The sequence below is a fragment of the Lynx rufus genome, unplaced genomic scaffold (assembly GCF_022079265.1).
Source record: "Lynx rufus isolate CCGP_SWC_20201006 ecotype Redwood Valley unplaced genomic scaffold, mLynRuf1.p SCAF_11, whole genome shotgun sequence".
Classification (NCBI taxonomy): domain Eukaryota; kingdom Metazoa; phylum Chordata; class Mammalia; order Carnivora; family Felidae; genus Lynx; species Lynx rufus.
Window position 1 is genome coordinate 40,248,478 of NW_025814825.1, and position 23,412 is coordinate 40,271,889.

General features: G+C 45.4%; 1 protein-coding gene across 1 annotated transcript in view; it reads right to left on the reverse strand.

Annotated features, from left to right (window-relative positions):
- The window catches only part of PKD2L1 (polycystin 2 like 1, transient receptor potential cation channel), a 35,737-nt gene extending 23,258 nt beyond the window's left edge, over nt 1-12,479 (reverse strand). The window contains exons 1-3 of the mRNA XM_047073308.1: nt 12,285-12,479; nt 7,801-8,080; nt 7,147-7,260 (exon numbers count right to left, since the gene is read on the reverse strand). Of these exons, the coding sequence (XP_046929264.1) occupies nt 7,147-7,260; nt 7,801-8,026 (340 nt within the window). The 5' untranslated portion in view covers nt 8,027-8,080; nt 12,285-12,479. The remainder of the gene's footprint in view (nt 1-7,146; nt 7,261-7,800; nt 8,081-12,284) is intronic.
- Between the last annotated feature and the right edge of the window lie 10,933 nt (nt 12,480-23,412).

The window sequence follows — 23,412 nt, forward strand, 5'->3', positions numbered from 1 at the left end:
CCTAAATCCCTATTATTTAGCTAGAGCTGGCTCAGATCACTTCACCCTAGTACCAGAAGGACTTTGTAACTTTCTGTGTCTGGGTGGGCCATAGGTAACTGAGCATGCTAGGAAAAGCATGAAATCATGCTTTTCATGATTTCATGATTTCATGCTTTTCCTAGCCATGGCCAAACTTGATCGCCAGCAACTGTTTCTAGAGGGCCTAGTCTTTCCGATCCTTCATAAGCATTATCCTGATGCCTTCTCAGGCTTTTCTCAGATCTCAGGCTTCCAGTGGGTTAAACTTTACATTTCAATTATTTCCTAACTTATAAACGAAATAAACTGGTATTTATTAAAAGCCTACTATATGCCAGGCACTGTTCTATTTGTACTTACTTCTTTTCCACCAATCTTACAGAGGTGGTCATTACCATCATCTGATATGTAAAGAAATCAGGGTTTCCAGGGATTTATGTATCTTGAACTATCTTGCTAAAGGCAATGGCTAATAACTGGTTGTACTGTCATTTGAACCATGTCGTCTTATTCCAGGTCCCATGCTCTTCCCATCACCAACATACCTTCACTAACATCATGATTCTATGTGACCAATTATCTTCTTCCATCCTTACAGTCACATAGGGTATAGGAGCTCACCCACAGACATTTCCTGAACCTCCAATGTTTCTGTTCCTTTCCTTGCCAATTCTAGGAATGTCCAGTCAAGAAAGACATTTTCTACGGACGTTCCTCAAAAAATTAAAACTAGAACTACCAGGGGAGCCTGGATGGCTCAGTCAGTTAAGCGTCTAACTTCAGCTCAGGTCATGATCTCACGGTTCCTGAGTTCAAGCCCCGCATCGGGCTCTGTGCTGACAGCTCAGAGCCTGGAACCTGCTTTGGATTCTGTGTCTCCCTCTCTCTCTGCCTCTCTCCTGCCCATGCTCTGTTTCTCAAAAATAAATAAGTGTTAAAAAAAATTAAAAAAGAAAACCTAGAATTACCATATGGTCCAGCAAATCCACTTCTGGGTATTTATCTTAAGAAAATGATATCACTATCTCAAACAGATATCTGCACCCCTATGCTCCTTGCAGCTTTATTTACAATAGCCAAGACATGGAAACAACCTAAGTGTCCATTGACAGATGAATGGACAAAGAAAATACAGTACATATGTACAATGAAATATTATTCAGCCACCAAAAAAGGAAATCCTGCTATTTGCAACATAATGGATGGACATTAAGGACATTACACTAAGTGAAGTAAGTCAGACAGAGAAAAACAAATGCTGTATGATGTCACTTATATGTGGAGTCTAAAACAAAAATCAGAAACAAAACCCAACAAACTCATAGATACAGAGAATAAATTGGTGGTTGTCAGATACAGGGGGATGAGAGGGGAAGTGGAATCAGTGAAGGTGGTCAAAAGTACAAACTTCCAATTATAAGATTAATAAGTCCAGCATGATGACTATAGTTAACAATACGGTATTGTATATTTGAAGGTTGCTAAGAGATTAAATCTTAAAAATCCTCATTATAAGAAAAAAAGTAACTATGGTGACGAGTGTTAACTAAACTAATTTGGAGATCATTTCCCAATACATACATATATGAAATCATGTTTTACACCTAAAATGAATGCAATGTTGTATGTTAATTATATCTCAATAAAGCAAAAAAGAAGGACATCTTCTTCCTAGCCTCCAAATTTACTTCAACTTCTCCTGTTAATGCAGGATTCTACCAATCTATGAACAGATCCTTGAGATCCACTCAAAAAAGGCAGAGTGAACAGAGATAGGCATTTCCTTACAACCATTGATGAATAAAGAGCATCCAGTTGACATTAGTTGGTGTGGAGGCACAAGTCACCAAAGATTGAGGGTCTGTGCCCTCCTCCCCAACTGCATGGTGACCAGACCCAGCCGTGTCCTGTCTCAGAGCCGCTCCTATACAGGGCCAGTCCCAGGTGCACCTTTGAGATAACAATACTGTCTCCTAAAACAAACAGCCATTGTTTTCATACAAAGACCTTCAATGTTTCCTCCAACAACAAAAGGCTACAGCCATCCTGCCAAGAAGACAAAGCGCTGGAAGCCCTTTCATAAATATCAGGATGGTGGGAGGGGAGGAGTGGAGGCAAGAAGATCATTCTCCAGCATTTTCTATGTAGAGGAATAGGACAAAATCCACCCATCAGGGACTGTTCTGAATTACTGATCGTTCCTGAACTATTCATAATGACAATAATAACGGTTTCCTAATCTGTGAAATGGAAGTAATATCTATTCTTTACAGGATTGTTGTCAAGACCAAATGAGATAATAGGTGTAAAAGCTCTTTGTAAGACTTAAAAGGCTGCCCAACTGATAGGGTTATTGTGGGAAGACTGATGTTTCACCCACACTGCCTGCATAAAAAAGATAGCTCTATTTTAGCTGATGAAACTCCTAATAGCTCTGGTATCTAGCGCCACCCAGGTCCTAGAATAAAGCATACGGGAAAAGGAATGTGGTCAGTATGGCTGCCCACCATAGTTTATGAGGGCCTGTCCCAGGCCAAAGTAGGCTATTTTTCCTAGCCCCAGGAACCCAAATCCTGGAAATGAGCCTCCTGGTGGTTGGTCCCTCACCTAGGGTCTAATGTGCCAAACTTCACCCCCCATCCCCTCTCTTGTCCCTCTTTTTTTTTTTTTTTTTTTTTTTTAAATTTTTTTTTTTTTTTTCTTCAACGTTTTTATTTTATTTTTGGGACAGAGAGAGACAGAGCATGAACGGGGGAGGGGCAGAGAGAGAGGGAGACACAGAATCGGAAACAGCCTCCAGGCTCCGAGCCATCAGCCCAGAGCCTGATGCGGGGCTCAAACTCACGGACCGCGAGATCGTGACCTGGCTGAAGTCGGACGCTTAACCGACTGCGCCACCCAGGCGCCCCTCTTGTCCCTCTTAAAACATGCCTTCCTTAAACAATTTACACAAAAGTAGATACACATAATAAATTAAAGCTTGAGAAAACTGTCCATCCTCACTGATAATCAAAGACAAATTAAGGCAAATTGTACCATGTTATGCCTACTTAATAACAAAAATTACAAATGAGAATATCCAATGTTGGTGAGATTGTAACAAAATTGGTCTGATCTCAGAGTACTAGTGGCATCATAAATTTGTATGATCCCTTACAAAGGCAAAAATAACACCACATAGCAAGTATTAAGAAGGTATTCCTATCTTTTGGCCTAGTAATCTCCCTCCCTGGAAATTCCAAAGGAAATAATTTAACAAAAATGGCAAAAAGTACCAAGTATACATACATTTACCTATAGTTGGCAAATACTGAGGCAACAAGAGAAGTATTATAGTTAATTGTGATGTGACTGTAGTCATTAAAATGAAAATATAAAAACTGCTTACGAACATGAAGAAGTATTTAAGATACAATTGTAAGTGAAGGGAACCATATGATACAACTAGGTAAAATATGTAAGTATGTGGATAAGGACTGGTGATAAGTGACAATATCTATGGGGTTGTGGTGGTCAATTATAGGTGACCTATATTTCAAATGTTCTTTAATGTTTTTATATCATTTTTAAAATACAACAGTAAAAAGAAAGAAAAATAACGAGCTGGTAGAATTCTCTCAAAATTATGCTTCTCCTAAGGTAGGATAGGTAGTTGTCCTTGCTAAGATGTTCATGGGTGTTAATAAATTAATGTGTAACACATTGACATGCAGAGAGGCCGTAGCAGATTCTAGTTAAAAGTCTCAATAACTGAATGAAGCCAACAGTCACTGAATTGGATCCCTGCTTCTGCCACTTAGTTACTGTATGGCCCTGGGCAAGCTATTTCACATATCTAAACCTTTCTGGATTTATAAAATGGGAGTGATGACAGAACCAATATCCTAGAATCACTGTGAGTAGTCAACAAGATAATGTATATAGTGTAGTGCTTTCATTCAGTAAAAGGTTGGTGTGTGTGCTGTTAATAACAACAAGGATGTGGTTGTAGTGATAAACCGAGGTCTTCTGGAGAAAATGTCTTAACTTAAATGGTGCTGTTCAAATGATATTAGCCCTATATGCCTATCTGTGAAGCCAACCACAAACCAAATAGACCTTACTTTTTTAGAGCAGGTTTAGGTTCAAAGCAAAACTGAGTGGAAGATACAGAGATTTCCCATATACCTTTGCCTCCACATATGGACAGACTCCCCCATTATCAAAATCATCCATCAGAGTGGTACATTTATTACAATCGATGACTCTACATCGACACATCATTATTCAAAGTCCATACTTTACATCAGTGTTCACTCTTGGTGTTGTATATTATATGGGTTTGGACAAATGTATAATGACAGGTATCTATTATAATATCATCATACAGAGTAGTTTCACTGCCTTAAAAATTCTCTGCACACCACCTACTCATCTCTCTCACCTCTCGGATCCCTGGAAACCACTGATCCTTTTACTATCTCCATAGCTTTACCTTTCTCAGAACATCATACGGTTAGAATCATACAATATGTAGCCTTTTCAGATTTGCTTCTTTCTTGAGAGGTATTTTTTTTATAACCACTCTAGAGGACCAAGTGAGTATATTGAAATTCCACTAGATGATACAAAGATAATTACTATCAGTGACTGGGTTAGATTATTTATATATGTTATCTCCATAAGACAAATAGTATTATCCTTGTTCTAGCAACAAGAAAGTGCCCAAAGTTATAAAACCAGTAAGTGCCAGAGCTGGTATTTGAATCCAGTTTGTCTGCTCCAACCTTCATATCTTTCCATTATGCCACAGTATTGACCCTAATACCAAATATGGGTCCTGGAACATCTGAATCCATAGGAACTGACAGGGAAAAGCACACTGATAAAGGTGGATTTCCAAACACATGTCATTGAAGCTCTTGGAAGACAGCATCCTAATAGAACAACACAATAGCCACCCTGAAATAGACCTGCCTAGCTGTAGACTGGGTTTCCCCATGAAACAGTGAAATCCCCATGGATATTTCCCAGGATGGGGCTAGTTGGCCACCTGACAGAGCACCACAGGAGGAATCATAGAGAAGGGATTTCTGTGTCCTTGAACTGGACAACCTCTAAATCTGGCTGCTCAGGGACTCTGCACTTATTGGACTGAGTTTATGACTCAGACTTTGGCAAGTCACAGACCATTTAGCATTCACCAGTGCATTAAAATGCCCCTAAATATTCTCAGTGGGCTTCCAGAAACCCAACTTCAACCCCCTTCGGTTCCATACACAGGAGCCAGAAATGGTTCACTATAACTCTGGGGAGCTAGGAACCTCCCAATCTTGCTCCAGAGGCTAATCTGGAAATAGAGACATTTATATAGAAAGGCTCTCCCTGCGGGTTTCAGCTGCTATCATGGGATCTGAAAAAGGAGAGGACACTCCTTCCTAGCAGATGGTTAAGACAAAAAATCAATATGTCAACAAATGAATTTCTGATGGTCACTTGCTGAAAGGAATCAAATGGCCCCCACAGAATGTACACTTGGTCGACTGTTGTTTCCCGCACACACTGTCTCCTTTCACTCTGTGCTGATGACCCATGGTAAACACTCAGAACTGCCCCTTCTATTCCCACAGAGTAAGTCCCAACAGAGTGCAAGCAGAGAAAGTGCTTTCTGCTCAGTTTTCCTACAGGGCTCACATAAATGTAGTTGGCTCTAAGATGATGACATTTTCCATCTACACTTATGTTTTCAGACACTTTCAAAAGATTCGTGCATCCTAAAAAGAACAGAGCTTTCTGTGGGGTATAAGGTCATGCAATAATGGAGGCACCTTAGTTGTAGGGTCCAAACTTCAGTTTAATTAACACACACGTACACACACAACTCCACGAAACTAGCTAAAATTCACTTGTGCAAGTTTTGGAAGAAGCCATTGGCTATGTACAAAGCATCCTATCTATAGGCCTTATACCATCTATTTGGTGCACCTTTGTTATTATCTATAATTATTTGACTCTATCCTTTAATGGCTCGGTGTTTCATCCTTTCACTGGGTTCTTTCAACTTAGATACCAAACCTTCCCAGTTTGGGAAGTTCCCAGAACTTCAGATAAGCTTGCTTCAATGTCTGTGGCATGGTGGTCTCTCACATGGGAGAATCTTAGCTGTATTGACCACCATACCACTTGCATCTTTAACCCTTTTATCAGGAATCTGAGCTCCAAGGCCTGCTGAACCTTTTTCCTTCTGCCTCTAAAGAAACGGGGATCAGACATAGCATAATAACCATGTAAAACCCACCAAACTATGGGGCGCCTGGGTGGCGCAGTCGGTTAAGCGTCCGACTTCAGCCGGGTCACGATCTCGCGGTCCGTGAGTTCGAGCCCCGCGTCGGGCTCTGGGCTGATGGCTCAGAGCCTGGAGCCTGTTTCCCATTCTGTGTCTCCCTCTCTCTCTGCCCCTCCCCCGTTCATGCTCTGTCTCTCTCTGTCCCAAAAATGGATAAACGTTGAAAAAAAAAAAATTTTAAATAAAAAAAAAAAAAAAAAAAAAAACCCACCAAACTATTTTTGTTCCAAATAGAAAGGAACCATTTTCCACATTTTACAGAAGGGTAAAAACTTCCACTTTCCAACAGAACATGGTGGTGGCTGAACTGGTGCCAGGAACTTGAATTTAAAAACTGTATTCCCCTCATAATGCTTGACAAAACAACTTAAATAGCTTTCTAACAATCTGCCTTCTTCTCCTGAACTCAGTGACAAAAATTTCTTTTAAATTTTATTTTTATTTATTTTGAGAGTGAGAGGAGCATGAGCAAGAGAGGGACAGAGAGAGAGAGAGAGAGAGAGAGAGAGAGAGAGAGAGAAAGAAAGAATCCCAAGCAGGCTCTGCACTGTCAGGACAGAGCTCGTGAACCAGGAGATCATGACCTGAACCAGAGTCAGACACTTAAATGACTGAGCCTCCCAGATGCCCTGACAAATTCTTTTTAATAAAAATATCTTTAACTGAAAAGGTAACCAATCCCAGGACACGACCTGCTCACACACAGATGCCATCTCCACAGGTGCTGCTGCGGAAGTGTGTACACAGATGTTGTATGCATAGATGCTTCTCACAGAGACACAGAGACAAATGTTACTCACAGAGACAGATGTCCACCAGGAATACGATGTATACTAAAAGCTCCCGCAGGGTGGTCTTGACATACAGCTCCCGGTTTTCAGCTGTGTTCTCAGTCAGGGTTGTTCCCCAAAGTCCTAAGGGACATAGGAGAGACATCTAGGATCCATAAGAGCAGGGTTCCTCCCAGTTGCCCGGCCCATCAGTCCCTGGACTTTACTCCCATTTCTACTCTGGCCCTCTCCTCACACATCACCTTATTATTATCTTCCTGAATCTGGCTACCCTAATCACACGCAAGCCTGCCCTCCTTCATCAAACACCCTGAGGTAGATAGTGGAAAAGACACTGGGTAGAAGAGAATGAAGACCTGGAAAGGAGGTCCTTGTTTCAGGTGGGGCCATCTAGGGTATCATCACAAATATGTCCTCCCTCAAGCTAACTCCCACATACCTTTCTGGGTCCCCAGAGATGGAGATGACTGCACCAGGCTCTCTCTCTGAGAGACCATGAGACTGGCCTCTGTGTTCTGGGGACATCGGCTCTAAGAGACAATTCATAAAGCCCAAAGAGATATTGACATCCCACCTCTTCTTCAGATCACATCTCCCCCCAAAGCTTTTGGGACCCCTCTTCTAACTCCAGTATCCTGAAAGAACCCTCCTCCCACCAGGTACCTCTGATGCCACGGCAGATCTGGAAGCAGCAGTTGGACACCAGGGTCCTGTACGCCTTCTTTTGGGGTCCATCTTCAGGCTTTTTGGGCTGGGATTCAGGGGGCATCACACTGGAGATGGTGCAGATCCTCAGTGTCCCATGTGGGGACCGGGGACCACTGTAGGCAGGGTTGTCCCAGGCTCCTCTCCCCATATTTTGGAGCTCTTGCCCCTTGGGACTTCCCATAGCATCCGTGGGGAATGAGGTAGGGGACCTGGCACGTCAGATACCCACTGTCACCTGAAGAAAGAGGGAGCAAAGCACAGTCCAGTTTAGTTAGCAGAAGGCAAAGGAAAGAGAGGGTGAGAACAGCTGGTCTCAGAAAGACTCTGCTTCCTGCCTTTTGTAGGGAGAATCTATACTAGCTGTGGGGAGGGAACAGACAGAAGGGGGTGGAGAATGGCCATCAGTCCTGTCTGGGGCTCTCTCTTCCTCTACCTTGGAGAAAGGGGGGGTAGGAGGGACCTGAAGGCAGGGGTTTGGCAGGAGAAAGAGAAGACTGGGAGGGAGGTGTGGAGATGGGGTGGAAGGAAGGAGGAGTGAGAGAGGTGTGCTGGGAGGAGAGGAGGGCTGTTTATAGATGGGCCTGGTGGCTGATGGGGGTGGGGGGAGGGTCCCAGTCTGAAAGAAGAGGGGATGAAAGAGCAGTGGGAGGAGCTGGCAAAAGAGGATGCCTGGCAGACTCCGTTGTGGGTCTGGGCTAATTTCCACTAAAAGCTCCTGAAAGGGCCGACATGGATTAGGCTGGGGACCAAGGCCAGGGACAGGAGACTGGAAAGTGCTGCCCCCCTTCCAGGTTCATTCAATGGTGTCTGAGGCCCCTTTAATGTCTCACCTTGGGCTGTCCCCTGTGGTGGCCCTACAGCTGGGGAAAGGAAAGAGGCAGGAGGAGCCCCTGTTTTAGACACTTAAGGGGCGGGGTCCTGACTGCTGATGAGGTCGCGATGGTGGGGGGCACTATGGAGGTCCAGACTCTCTATATCCTTTCTCTGAGGTCTGCCCTCCTATGGCTTATGAGAGAGCTACACTGGCAGAAAAGTGTTCCTCAAAGGTATGAAGCTCAGCCTAGGGAAGAGGCTAAGCCCTGATTGGGAGAATGTATCAGAGAGCAAAGGGCAAGGACAGTGTGATTTGGAACTCCTTAAGAAGAGTAGATATCTGGACTCAGCTCAGCTGACAACTTTATCTTATGACTCTGCTAGGTACTGGACCGAGGGCTGTAAACATGAGCACATAATGGAAGTATGAGAATTATCAGAACTGGTGTGCTTTTTAAAATTTTTTTTCATGTTTATTTATTTTTGAGAGAGAGAGAGACAGAGCACCAATGGGGAAGGGTCAGAGAGAGAGAGGGAGACAGAGAATCCAAAGCAGGCTCCAGGCTCTGAGCTGTCAGCACAGAGCCCGATCTGGGGCTTGAACTCACAAGACATGAGATGGTGACCTGAATCAAAGTCAGATGCTTAACCATCAAAGTCTGAGCTACCCAGGCACCCCAGAACTGGTCTGCTTTCTTCCATCTCAGATGTCTGAATTAAAACCCTGGCATGTGCCCCCAGGTACATCTCTGCCTCTGCTCTGCTCCAACCTCTGATCACTTGCCTGGGGCTCCCTTACAAGCATGTGTCCAGAATGGCACTGGCCCCACAGGTGGAGGGGTTATATCCTCCTTGATGGCTGGGGTGGGGGCTGCTCTCTCTCCAACTGCTGGCTCCCCATCTGGGCCACCCTATTGCTCACTCGACTGAAGTCCACCTCACTGCTCAGGAAAACACCAATCTGGTGGAAGTCACCAGTCTTAAGTGTCCCCATAAAGAGATCCTGATTCCAGACAACCCAAGGCTGGCCTCAGGTCCTTGATAAGTAAGTGTACTCCAACACCTGAGAAAGGGTTGAAAAAACAGCAGCTATCTTACCCCTGGGTCTGCAGCATGGATCTCCTCCTGTCCCAGGCCCAGATACTTTCAGGGAATTAACTCTGTCTGGGCTGGAGTTATGGCTTCTCTGTGAGCTTCCCTAGAAGGAAGAGTTTCATCTCTACATTTTATTGGTTAATGAGACATAGTCTAAGGTGCTTGTTTTCTTTGGGAAGACAAAAGACAAGGAAGCGTGCCAGTTTTGACCAATTTGTGCGAAATCTGCTGATAGTGAAGGAACAGGAACTGATGCTTCTCACCCACAAGCTTTTCAAACAATTGCAAAAGGACCCCTGGCTTGCAAAACTGAACATTAGCACAGAGGTGATAAATAGGAAGCTAGCAGTGTAGTTCAAAGAAATCATGAGAGGAAGAGGAGATGGTTTCTGACTCCTTGGGGGTAATTTTGTATTCTGAGAGAGGCCTGTGGTCAACAAGGGTTCGGATGGACTCAAGGAGGTTCGTTTTGTGACGGGTCCCACACCCTTGTAATCAGAGCTGGACTGCTTTATTCACAGTCACCCAACCTAGGAAACACTGCTTTTCCCTGCTCAGTCTCCTCTCCCCATGTGTGTGGATCAACCCATAATACCCCTCAGGAGTACAGGTTATGCAACACAGCTTGAGAAATTTTCTCTAAAGGTGCTGTGCATTCCTAGGGTGTTTAGTCTTGCTCAAGAAGGTCATAAACATATTAATCAAGTGGGATCTCCTGATACTTTTGTGTCCAGCAGTTCTTAATGTCTTCAAGCTTCTAAGGCACTTGGCTTTTCCTGAGTGGCCAGATCCAGTTAATAAGGGCAACCAATATCAGAGTCCTGTGACTCAGGCTGCTTCTTAGCAGTTTAGCAAAACCCAACAGGCTTGACCTTGAAACTCAAACTGCCAGGTTGAACTCTTGGCTCAGCAGCTTACTAAGTGTATGGTTCTGGGAAAGTCCCTTTTGAGACTTAGTTTATGTATCTGCAGAGTGTTCATACTAAACCCTGCTCTGCTGAACTTAAGGACTGTTTTAAGATTAAAACAGTAGATACAGAAACCTTTATGAACTGTGTGCTGTAAAGCACAAAACAAATTTAGTTATCTTGCCATAGCATCCATCCTTGTGCCCAGCACAAGAAATTCATGTTTAAGGAAGATACCTTCAGTCAGGACTCTGTTGTCATTATCTCTGAGAGACAAGGGTCTCAGAACTCTCCATATCAACACCCATTCCATTCCAACTGACACCAACAGAGAGGAATGATGGCCTTTCACTTGGAGAGTGTTACAACAGTAGTCAGGAATGAGAGCAGCTCTTAGCAATTTTTGAACACATGGCAAGCCTGGTTGTCCATCAGAACGCAAAATACCTCTTCAGCATGATGCCTCTTAGCCCACTTGGTGAATCGATCCCATTGCTTCACTGGGATACACTTTGTGGTTGCATACTATCCTATTGCACACACCAGCAAAAGGATTACACCATTTCTGCCATGAGTACACTCCTTTTTCATGCCATGCCCATCCTAGCCAGGCTCTTCAGTGCCACTCAGATCCACTGGGTCCTGACAAAAAGCCCAGAGACAGCAAAGGCCATAGGAAGGAAACCTGTGACCCATCTTCTTATAAGTTCTCCATGTAAATTCCCCCAGGATAAGTCACCTTTCATATTTTAAAGAAGGAGCCCTGGCATGACTCACAGTCCAGATTCTACAGAGAGAAGCAAGCTTCAAACCACCTTCTGTGTTTTACCTAGTGACCCTTGACTCCCCCCACCTCAATGAACATAAATAATAGAGCTCCATAAGTAACAGTGGCTCACCGTGGCAATGATTCTCAATGGAGGACATGGAAGATCACTTTCTTATAAGAGAACCCTGCATTTAAGAGCTTACCCTTCACCAATATACCACTAGTCATCTGCATGGCACAAATATTGAAATTTGAGGAGCTGAAGTTTTCAGCAATAAACACAGTGGACCAAGCAAACAGACAGGAGTAGGCTAATCCCAAGGGAGTCCTCCCCTCCCTGTTTTTGTGCAATAAACACCACAACACTGCAACACAAGCCACAGCTTTTCAATACCTTAGAACAGACAAGCCAGATCCATTGGAAGGTTCAGGTGTATGAAGTCCTGTTGCAGCTGTTCCAGCCCAGAAAGCCAAGAAACTAGCATTTTGTTGTGTTTCATCAGGGACCTCACAGGGGGAGGCTGGAGGAGACCCGCCTCCCCTCATCACAATGACCCATTTCAGTCTCTTCCTTCCTTCCCATTACCTCCTGGATTTAACATGTCCTGCTGGAATACATTTTGCATCTTCCATCCCTCCAAAGAGAACCTTTTTGAAGTGAGCCCTTCAACTTTCCTCCCATATCTAGAGAGCCCTCCTGGATATCTATCCCCATTTGTCTATGCCTTCTGTAGAAGATTGGACAGGTAGATGGAACCAACCAAACCCAGGTGGTGGGAGATGATGCCATCAACAAAAATAAGGAAGTCAGTCTTCAGTTGTCTGGAAACTTGGGTCTGAGGCCATGATCTTACCCCTTTGCATGAGTGTAGTCCAGACGCAGATGTTCACATGGTCCTGAAGTGATCCATCAGCATTACCCCTTCTAGGAAGAGCTCCAGCTGTGGCAGGCAGGGTTCTGTGTGGGATGGTGAGCATTAGCCAGGCCTCCTGCTAGACACGGTGGAGTCGGGGGGAAAGAGCTCCATGTGAGCCGGAGACACTAGGCTAGAAAGAAAGGTAGGAGGTGGAGGGGAAAGAAAGGCATGAGAGAGGAAGTGGATTATGGGGAAGAGGACCTGAGAGGGCACAGTTCTCTCCTTCAGAGCTACTCACTAAATTTCACAGGAGGCTTGGTTGACTGAAAGTCCTGAGGTTGTGAAGATGGAAGACTGGGAACGAGGGCAGATCTCCCAGATGCTCACTCTTCCGGCATCATTTCAGGGTCTCAGGGCAATCACCCTACATACCTCCTTGTCCCTGCCTCTGAGGGCCCCATCACAGGAGACACACATTTGTCCATCCTGAGTCCTCATTCCAGTCATAACTCATTCCACAGGTATTTATTGAGTGCCGACCCTATAGTAGGGACTCTGGGGTAGGCAGCAAATAAGATCATCAGGGCCCGTGCCTCACAGAACTTACATTCTGGAAGAGAAGATAGGCATCAAGCAAATAGACAGATAATTTATGATTTGTAATCATAAAAAGTGCTGCAAAGGAGAAGTACAGGGTGCTAGGAGGAAATATGGCAGGACACCCAAATTTCTAAGGCAAATGAGGAACAGAATCAGGATTTCTACCTCTCTTCCCCCTTCTTGGCCTGGCAGCAAATAGGGTTTTCTGAGATTCAGAAATGTTTTACTGCTAATATACACAAGGAAACAGACTTAGTTAAATTAGAGAGAGAGTTAAAGGAGTTAAACAAGGAAAAAGTTATAACTGTAAGAAAGGGTATGACATACAGTAATCTTTAATCCTCGTGGTCACCAGTACAAGAGTTGAGCTAAGCTTGAAGGCTTGCATTGGATTCCTTCTGAACACATGGAATCCAACCACTCTTTCATTCCTGAAATTGATGATCACCTCAACACCTGGAAAGGAGGCAGAAATTAATAAGAGAGGTAGAGTAGCTGGCAAAACTACAAACTGATTAAAAATTTCCTCAGGTGATGGTTTTACAGGTGTTTACTTATCTCCAAGCTCATCAGGTTGTATACTTTAAGGATGTACAACTTTTTGCATGCCAATCACACCTCAGTAACAGTCAATACTTCAAAAAAAAATTTGTTTTAATTTCTCAAACAGGAATTTGGAACCAAGAGCTTAATGTTTCTTTAGTTCTGTTCACCCTGTAACCCTAAATCTAGAAAGCTGTCCTGATGTTTCTACCAACATAATTGATAACAACCTTTTAAAAGCTGACAAAGAGGAAGCTCAAATATCCAACACTAGAAAAAAATATTAAATAAGGATACAAGGTTGAAAACTACCTGTGTGTTAAGGATGTAGTTCCTTCTAAAAGGAAGGCAGCCCTCAAAAGGACAGAGTAAATGTGTTGTTTATTAGTCCTTCTTTCTTTGAGGGCTAGAACTTGATCCTTCTGCCCTGCCCTATCTCCTGGCAAAGAGGGGACATATAGATTTGGATTCCCCCCAAGAAACTTAGGACCCATCCAGCTTTCTCTTCCCTCAACTTGAGGTGAATGTTGGATGACACAAAAAGAAACAGTTTTAGTATTAGAAAAGGTTCATTAGAAAATTCTCACCCTGAACTCACCCAGAACTGCATGTGATATGCTACTGCCATTCATTAAAACTGACAGGAAATTTTAAAAAAAGCAGACATACACATGACGTGTTGTGCAGAAATCAACATTTTGAATAGTATTTAATATCATGAGAAAATGCTCATCACAAGTTATGTGAAAAATTCTGGCATATGTGTCTACAGAATCCGAATTTTATGTGTAAATTAAGTTATGGTTAATCAGATGCATAGAAAAAAAGGATTAATGTTAAAGAATTTTCAAATTTGGTAGTGATATCTCTGGATGGTGTGTTAATGGATGCTTTTTATTTTGTAAATTTTTTCTACAGTGATTATGAGTGCTTTCATATTCAGAAAAAATTATTTTTAAAAAGCCAGGAGTATGTTCATAAAGACTTGAGGTGAATTTTCATCTTAGACTCACAGAGTCTCTTGGGTGGCTGCCTTCACCACACTAGCTCTACACATCAGCCGGAAGTCATGAAAGTTCCATGCAATAGATTTGCTTATCAATCAATCGCTTGCTCCCAGACTTTGTATTAATTACTACTTCCTTGGAGATGACAGTTGAGGAAGAATATGGGTGGAATGTGTGACAAAGATGAGAATAGCCACAATGAGAAGTAATGTAATGAGAAGTACAGCATCTAACAGCAGTTCTGAGGAAGGAAGGTAAGTGAGTCCGGAAGTGGAAGGGTCAAGAAATGAATTTTGAAACAAATGGCATTGAGATGGACTTTGAAGGATGAAAAATATTTTAAGGAACAAAAATAAAGCATAGCTGCCATTATTAACCATACACATGCCACACACCTCACAGTGCATCATGTCAGTTAATTCTCACACAATCCAATGGAGTAGGTTTTTATTATCTCCATTTTATGGGGGAAGAAATTGAGGATCTGAGAGACAACTGATGGTGGAACCTGTCTTCTGAGTTAGATCTGTCTGACTACAGCAAGAATACTTCCTGTGTGTCATCCACACAGGGACAGCGGTGTATGCAAAGGCAGGTAGGTGGGCAGTCCCACCACTCTCACTGGGGAATAAGCCTGGAAATAAGCCTGGAAAGAGGGTTGGGAGTGAATATGGAAGGTCTCAAATGCCCAACATTTAACTCATTCTGGCAATAAAAATTTAATTCTATTCAGGCAACAGAGAGACAAAGAAAGCTTCCAAACAGTAACGAAATCAAAGGTATATTTTATGAAAAATAATCAGATAAGAAGATGGGCTGATTTGGGGGGAGATTGGAAGCAAGGAAATCAGTTGGAAGGTTGCTGGACTAGTTTAGGGACAGGGCATGAAAGATTGAATGAGGGTTGTAAAATAAGAATAGAAAGGAATGGAAAGATATGTGTGGCATCTCATAGGCAGAACCTGCAGGGATTGGCCCCTGACTGGATGTACGGTACAAGGGAGAGCAAAATCAAAGGTGGCTCCAAGGTCTCAAGTCCCCACAACTGGAAGGATAATGATGCTATAATGGAGTGGGGGTTGGGGGGGGGTGGGGAGAAGGATCAAAAGGAGCAGGTTACAACAGGAAATTCAGCTTTAGGTATGTTTGAGTCTAAAGTGTTAATGGGACATCACTCAGATGATGAAATCTGAGAGGTCACCAGAAAATTTGGGTTAGAGTTTGAGACAGTAATAAACCCTGGTGGGAGTGATGTGGGGATCATGTAGCTAGACATGTTTATTGGAGCCACAGGAATAGCTGAAATTGCCAAAGGATTGCATGAAGGGAGAAAGGAGTTGAGGGGAAAGGAGAGGAGCCAGAAAGGGAGAGAAAGAGTCATAAGAGAGACAGGAAGGTAACCAAGAGTTTCAAGACACAAAAGTCAGAGGAGGAGTATTTTAAGAAGGGAGTGATTATTGACCATATCAGTGCTAAAAGGTCAAAGATTCTGATACATTAAAAGCCTTCAGATGTTTAGACTAGAATCTCTCAGGTGACCTTGGAAAGTGAGAAGGCTACGGAGGCCTGATTTGGAGAAGTGGGGAGGTAGAGGTTAAAGAGTAGGTGGTGAGGCAATAAATGAAGAGGCTCCATTTAACTACACAAGAAATTTATCAAGTGTTTATTAAATACTTACTGGGTGAACTTCTTGCGTATCTGGGGATATCCGAAGAAACTGAAACCAATATCCTCATCATCATGTTCTAAAAGTCTCACTTTATTCCAACTCCTCTTATGATGCTGATTTTTAAAAACAGCTTTATTGAGGTATCATTCACATACCATACTATTCACCCGTTTAAAGTGTGTAATTCCATAGTTTTCCGTAAATTCACCGATGTATGCAATTACGGTACTAATTTTCAAGGTAGAACATTTGGGAATATGGTTTGGAAGTCAATACTTACAATTAATGCTGTAAGGGAGGGAGAAAGTGGACCCCAAACACCACCACAACAAATTCTCCACTGATGCCCTCTTGAGCAGAGTCACAGAACGGAGGGAAGACGCAAAGGTGCTTTGCCTATAATGGCCACCAGGTGACAGCAGAACCCTTGCCCTGTCTCAGGCCGCAAAAGACAAACCAGTTGGGAGCGTCCAGAGACCTTTTCTCTCCCCAGTTCCTTCCTGTTACTTACTCTTTTCTTCTAGGTAACTCTAAAAGCTCACGACAGGCCTTGCTAACAGGTCCTACCTAATCCATAGGCATTTATCATTCTGGAGACTTAGTACACCTCGGTGTTGATCTGGGTCCTCTGAGCAGACACCAAGATTAGATGAGGGTCCTGAGGTTTTTAGTAGGGGAGCCCAGGAAGGCTAGGAGAGCTGTCAGACCATGAGGTAAGTCTGCCTCTGAGTCAAGGAGAGAGGGTAGGAAGATTGGGTGCATTTCTGCAGCGTAGTTAGCAGTTAGCATAAGAAAGGTTTGTTGAGGTCTTCAAGGAGAGGGAATTCTGTGTCTCCCAGGAAGGGGCCTCCCTTAGTACCTTGGCTAAGCTCAATTATTGGCTGGGCAGCTCCTAGCTACCCCCACCAGAGAATAAGCTCCTCCCATCCCCTGCATCTGACTCTGTTCCTTCTCTCCTGGATGAATCCAGATACAAACATCCTCCCAAGCAAGCCCTACCTTTTCCACGCCTCTGTCTTTGGCTCCTTCTTGCTTGTAAACAGGGAAACTCGAAGGTAGTGATGGGATTAGGTGTGTGTTGACTTTAACCCTGACCCACAGGCCCAGGTGCCAGTCTGTCCTGGCAGGAAGCTGGTGGGCCAGCACCAGGCCCCATTCCTTTTCCTGGGGTCCCCACTGTCTCAGGTGATCCTCCCCAGGCATCTAAGTGGTTGGCAGAGTGGTTCTGGTCTCAGCCAAGGCCTAGTACATACATGGTAGGGCAACCGTAGCTTTACAGGTGGTCCAGAGGGCCAGGTAGCTCTTAGGGTTTCAGGATGAAGAAGCTGGCATTTGTCTAAGGAAAGCTGAGATTTGTTAAGGAGGGTGATAGGGGAGAAGAGTAATGGGCACCCAGCATGATAGCCACTGACTGTGTCAGCGGCCCCTGTGGGCCTGCCTGAGTGCTCCTCGGGCTGAGGGACACACTGTATATGGGGTTCTGGGTTTGGCTCCTCTCTCCCCTGGCTGGGTCTCAGTTGCAACACAGGCTTGGGAGGGATGGGATGAATACAGTTGGCTTTCTGGGCTGCTGCTTGACAGGAGGTCCTGGGGAAACCAACAATTCTGCAAGAATGTTGTCTGGGCCAGATGACATTGCAAATCCAGAATTCTCAAGGCAAATATAAGGCAATAACTTCAGGCTTTAATAGGGAATCCAGCCAAATCCTGATGTGGGAACAGCAGAGAAATAGCCTGGAAATCCACCATGATTACGTTATTTTATACCTTCTGTGTCAAAGGCAAAGCTGAAGGCAAGCATGAAATTTTCCCTTTTCCATCCTCTACAGGGAACATTGGAGAAGAAAGGTGGAAGCCAGATGCCTCTGGGTGACCATGGGGTCTTCCAGACTGTAATTTGCCTAGGGCCAGGGCCCCAGGTTCCAGGGTTTATGAAGCCTGGATGGGACCATGGGTGCAGTGGTGGGTGGTAGGAGGGCAGAAGAGGGATGGGACACATCAAATTTCCTGTCCACTCTCTGCTTAGCATGTTTGTTCTGTGGTTGGGAAGACTGCTTACTAGATGATCTGTGAAGTACCTACCACCCACCCAGCAGGTGCACTATTCCTAGCACATCACCCCCTCCCTCAAAACCCCGAGCTGGCATAACTTTTCTGAGCCTTACAAAATAAGGTTAAATATAGGGGTAAAAAAATTTTTTTAATGTTTATTTATTTATTTTGAGAGGGAGCCAGAGAGCATGAGTGGGGAGAAGGGCAGAGAGAGAGGGAGAGAGAATCCTGCGCTGTAAGCTCGGAGCCTGGTGTGGGACTCAAGCCTATGAACCATGAGATCATGACCCTAGCCAAAATCAAGAGTAAGATGCTTGACCTACTGAGCCACCCAGGCACTCCTAAATAAGGGTAAATATTAATAGATTAATAGATTGTCACACACACAAAATAAATGAGTCTGTTTCAAGCCTACCCTGTTCCCCTAACCAGTTCTAGGGTATCTATATTAGCAAGGGTCCTTCTCCATTTCCTGAACCTGTACCCCACTTAATACGTTCACACTCTGCCATTATCAGATGCTATCTTGCCTAATTGGCTATTGTGCTTTCTCCTGTTTCTCTTAGAAATCTGTGGGTTCCCCAGGGGCAGGACCAGAATTCTGACTCCATTCTCCCCCATGCAGAGCACAGCTCTGACTTTCTGCTGGACACATGGGTGGCTCGATCAACACTAAATCCCCAGGTGGACACATTGGCTCAGAGAAACAGAATGGGAGAGCAGCAGACTCTTGGCTGGAAAAGGCTGGTAGAAGAGTCACAGAGGGAAGCTTGGCTCGGAACACAGCCAGCTGCCCTCTGGACCTTGCAGTCCTGCTGTGCCCAGCTCAGCTGCTGTGTCAGTGCAAAGCAGAGGTGACATCAGCTGTGGAAGAGGTTACTATCAGGCAAAGGGAAGGCCATGGGAGGGAAAACTATCTGCACTCCCTGGCATGGGGCTAGATCGAATGGGGAAAGGTTGTAGGACTCAGGGAGGGTGGGGGGCACTTCTTAGTTCTGGTAGAGGCCTGCAGGGGGCTACAGACAGGGAGTAAAAAGGGAGAAGAGAAAAAAGGAGGTAGGGGAAGGGCTAGACAGGCTTGGACCCTGACCTTTGACCCTGGAAGGGAGGCACTGGTTTGGAATCCTGGAACACTAGTTGTGATACCCTCAGGGCACTCTTAGCAACCGAGAGAAACAAATGGGGTTATACTTCTCTCTCTCTCAGACCACAGTAGAGGCAGTCCCACCCCCTCATCCCACTTTGGCTCAACAGAACCAGGGCAAGAAGGACTTTCCTTCATCTCTTTTGTTGTGGCAGGTGCTGTGCCTGTGTCTGCTTGTCCTCTGTGCTGTCTATCCTACATGGAATACTCAAATGTGGGGTTGCCTTTCCAGAATGGGGAAAGATGCCCTGCAGGAGGTCAGGCCACCACAGAAATCCCTAGCCTGGCCCTGGCCCTGTGATCTCATCCCTGGGTCTCACATACCTGGGCAATCAGTCCCTAGGTCACATATTATGCCCCAAGACATTAACTGTTCCCAATCACACTATGTCATCTGGAGACATACCCCAAAGCCCTGGAGATAGATCGTATGTCCTGGTAGAGACCCTTCCCAGGTATGCACACCTGAACATGTAAGCACAAGTCCAAAAGACACACTGCAGGGACCTCGTCGGTGTGGTGTCAGATTAGAGTATCTGTGCTTTTCTGGGCACATAAACTCATCAACTGCTGACCTACACTTTCACCACTAATGGCCCCATTGGATTTAACACCACCATCTCCTTCAGGAAGTCTTCCCAGATTCTCTCAAAAAGGTCTGGGGTGTGCCTCTTCTCACCCTATGTTAAGCTCGTCATAAATTACTCATAAGGATCTCCCCCCACTATGGTGACTCCCCAAGGTCAGGAGCTCCTTATGACCTCAGCACTTGCCACTATGCCTGGGACCATGTGGTTGTTCCATAAATGTTCACTGAACGAGTGAACCAGTATAGTCATGGAGGTATGGGGACCCCAGCCCTTATTTCTCTCAAGCACTTCTAGAACCCAGTGGTGCCAGGACAGGATCCAGAAGGGCAGACAAGCCTGGTCCCCTCTCCTCTGGGAAGGAAGAGGGGGGTCCACTCCCACTAGCTCTACCGGTTGTCTGCTGCCTGTGAGTCAGCTTGGGCCAAGGGCAGGGAGGATTCCAAAGCTCAAGGGGTCCTTCCCCGTCTCTCAACACAGAGAGCTAGTTAGGGCACATGTGTGCTGGGCCAGATGCAGGAACTGGCTTCCATCCATTCTCCACACTGAACGTGTCCCATGGGAAAGCCTGAGGTCAGAGTTCTAAGGACACTGTGTACAGTGCTGGCCTCCCGCATTGCTGCATGGTGCCATGAGCAGTGTGGATGGACAAATACGTGGGGCTGGTTGGATCACAACTTGTCTCAGTGTGCTTGTTTATTTGAGCAAGATGACATGTTAATCTCAGGACCTAGAAGGGCTGAAGCTACAGCAACTGGGAGAAGCCTTGGGTGCAGTACCTGTCAGTCATGGGGGAACAGATGGGCCTAGTTTTTGTGACTCGTGGGGTAGAGACTTAGGTAAGGCAATGTGTTGTCTTTACTTAACGTGCACCCAGAGTTGACTTAGATCTGTGTTTTAAAGTGTTAAAGGGTGAGGAAGGAGAAGGTAAGAAGGCCAGAGCCAGAGGGCAGCTAGGCCAGGAGACAGTCATGAGTTCCCCCAGTGCCCCTGCGGTGCCCAGCCAGTGCTTCTGTGGGTCTTGTATCTCCAGGCTCAGAGCCTTATGGATGTTGCTGGCCTCTTCTTGCAGGGCGCCCGGAAGGGCAAAAGGAAGGGAACGTCAAGTGCGCTGTCCAGGTTGTATGAAGATCTGCGGGCATACCTCCCCCCAACCCACGACCCCCATTTGACATCTGGCTGGGAACAGTCACAGACCCACAGAGTAGGTGTTCCACAAAGACTGGACCCAATCACTAAGCTGCAACTCCACCTTTCTCTTTCTCTTTCTTTCTGCAGCCTAATGTGCCATAACTCTGTGGCTGTGTCTCCAAGCTCCCTCTCCCTGAACAGGTCAAGAAAAGACAAAAGGGAGGCCTAAACTGTTCCCAGTGCTGGGGCTTGTCCAGGTGATGAGTCAGCATTCAAGAGACTCACAAGCTCTCCTGGGATGAGGGTCACTCACATACAGAAAGCCTATCACAGGGTCTCTCACCCTTTCCCCAAACACCTGGGAGATGAGAGTTGGATCTATTGACTTCCCACCTGAGAGGGAAGCACATGATGATCAAAGTCTGCTTGCCCCCATTTCACAGAAGAGAAACTGAGGGACAAAGCATTGAAAGAACCAATCAAAGATGAAGCTGGGAGTAGATTGGGAAGAAGGAAACAGGCTCCGGAAACTTGTTAGTTTCCATCCTCCCAAGTGTCAGCTTATGACTACTGTGTCACCCCCTTACCTACCGTGGCCTAGGGAAAGAAACTGAAACCTACGAAGGGTGTGATTGGGATCAGCCACAATGCAATCCTATCACGATGGCCATCCTATCACGATGGCCAGGACGTGGAGTCCTCAACACGAGTCCAGGAAGCAGAGACCAGCACACAATGTGTGCCCATGTATTTCAGGCCTTGTCAGAGTCAACAGAGGGACTGTCTTGACAGATGTGGCAGCTGAACTTGCAGCCAAGAGTGACTCACAGCCACAGGAGGTGAGACAGAGAAAAGCCATAAGGCTGCTTATTCCTGAAAGCCCAGGAAAGCTCTGGGAGAGGGCCACCCTCCTCTGACCCCAACCCCCCATGCCCGGAAGACCTCCCCTTCCAGGAACATCATGGCTTCCCACGGAAGTCTGCCCCACCGTCACTGGGTTCCTTACACTGGGAACCCCAAAGCCATGACTGGGGCCATGAGGTCATTAAAGAGAGGCTGACGCCACTCTGAGAAGTGCCTGCCCATCCCAGAGGCACAGAGATCTCTCTCATCTCCTTTGACAGTGACCTGCTTGGGGTCATGCCCTTTCTTTGTGGGGGAGAGGAATTGTACAGGCCAATCAACCTCTTTGCCCTCTCAGCAGTGGGAAGAGGCAGGAGAGTGCTCTGACTGCCCAGCCTTCTACCAGGTGTCCCTGTGAGACAGACATCAAACAAATGCAACAGGACAAGGGCTGGAGAGGGTTCAGCTGCCAGGCCCCTGATGGAAAGAAAATCAAATAAGAACTAGGGCACAGAATTCCTCAGAAAGATCCTTATCCTTGGCAGAGGTCAGGAAGTTTGAGAGGTCAGGTGGAGACACTCAGGTGCTCTGGTGAGCTCTGCCCTCAGGCTGTCCCCTTGTGCAATCTAGAAATCAAGATCTCCTGATGGAGGTTCTGCCTACTCTGGGCCCAGCCCACCCATGAGGGTGAGACTTGATTACAATATTTGTGCCCCGGGGGGGAGCCAGGAAAGTCATAGGCTGGTGAGAACTCAGCTAGGAAATTTGTAAGGCCCAAACACGGAATCCCCAGGCTTACAGAGCAAGGGACGGTAATTAGAAGGTAGAGAGGAAGGTAGAGAGGTAGGGACATAGGGTGTAGGGAGGTAGGAAGGAAAGAAGGAAGGAAGGAAGGAAGGAAGGAAGGAAGGAAGGAAGGAAGGAAGGAAGGAAAGAAGGAAAGAAGGAAGGAAAGAAGGAAGAAAGGGCAGGTCAGAGGGAGAGAGAAAAGAGGGGCTTTGGGTGCCTGTTGAGCAAAGATGATGCCCATAATGTGCAAAATTTCTGCATTCAGTAGAACAATTTATTTTAAATCCCCTTATCCTTTCTTTCTCCATCTGACCTTTTATATCTGTTTATTTTGTTACTTGTCCCTCCCAGCAGAATGTAAGCTCCATAAGGGCAAGAACATGGACCTAATTCACCAGTGATACTAGCTTTCCACAACAGTGCCTGCTCTGTATAGCGGGGGCACACTAGATATGTCAGGTATTCTGAGTGTATGAATGAAGCAAGCAAATTTTAGGACTCCCTTTCCTGGGCTCGTACTCAGGGGCCCAACCCTTCCTAGCTAAGCTGAGGGAAAATACCACACCCTGAAGTGTGCACCTCATTAGTGTTCAGTTTGATGATCTTGACAATTGTATGTACTCAGATAACAAGCACCCAAAACAAGACAGAGAACATTTCAGTGACCAAAATCTTCCCCCTGGCCCATTTCCAAATCAAATCCTCCTATCCTGGGCAACCTCATTCTGCCTTTTTCACTGGAGACTAGTCTTTCCTGTTC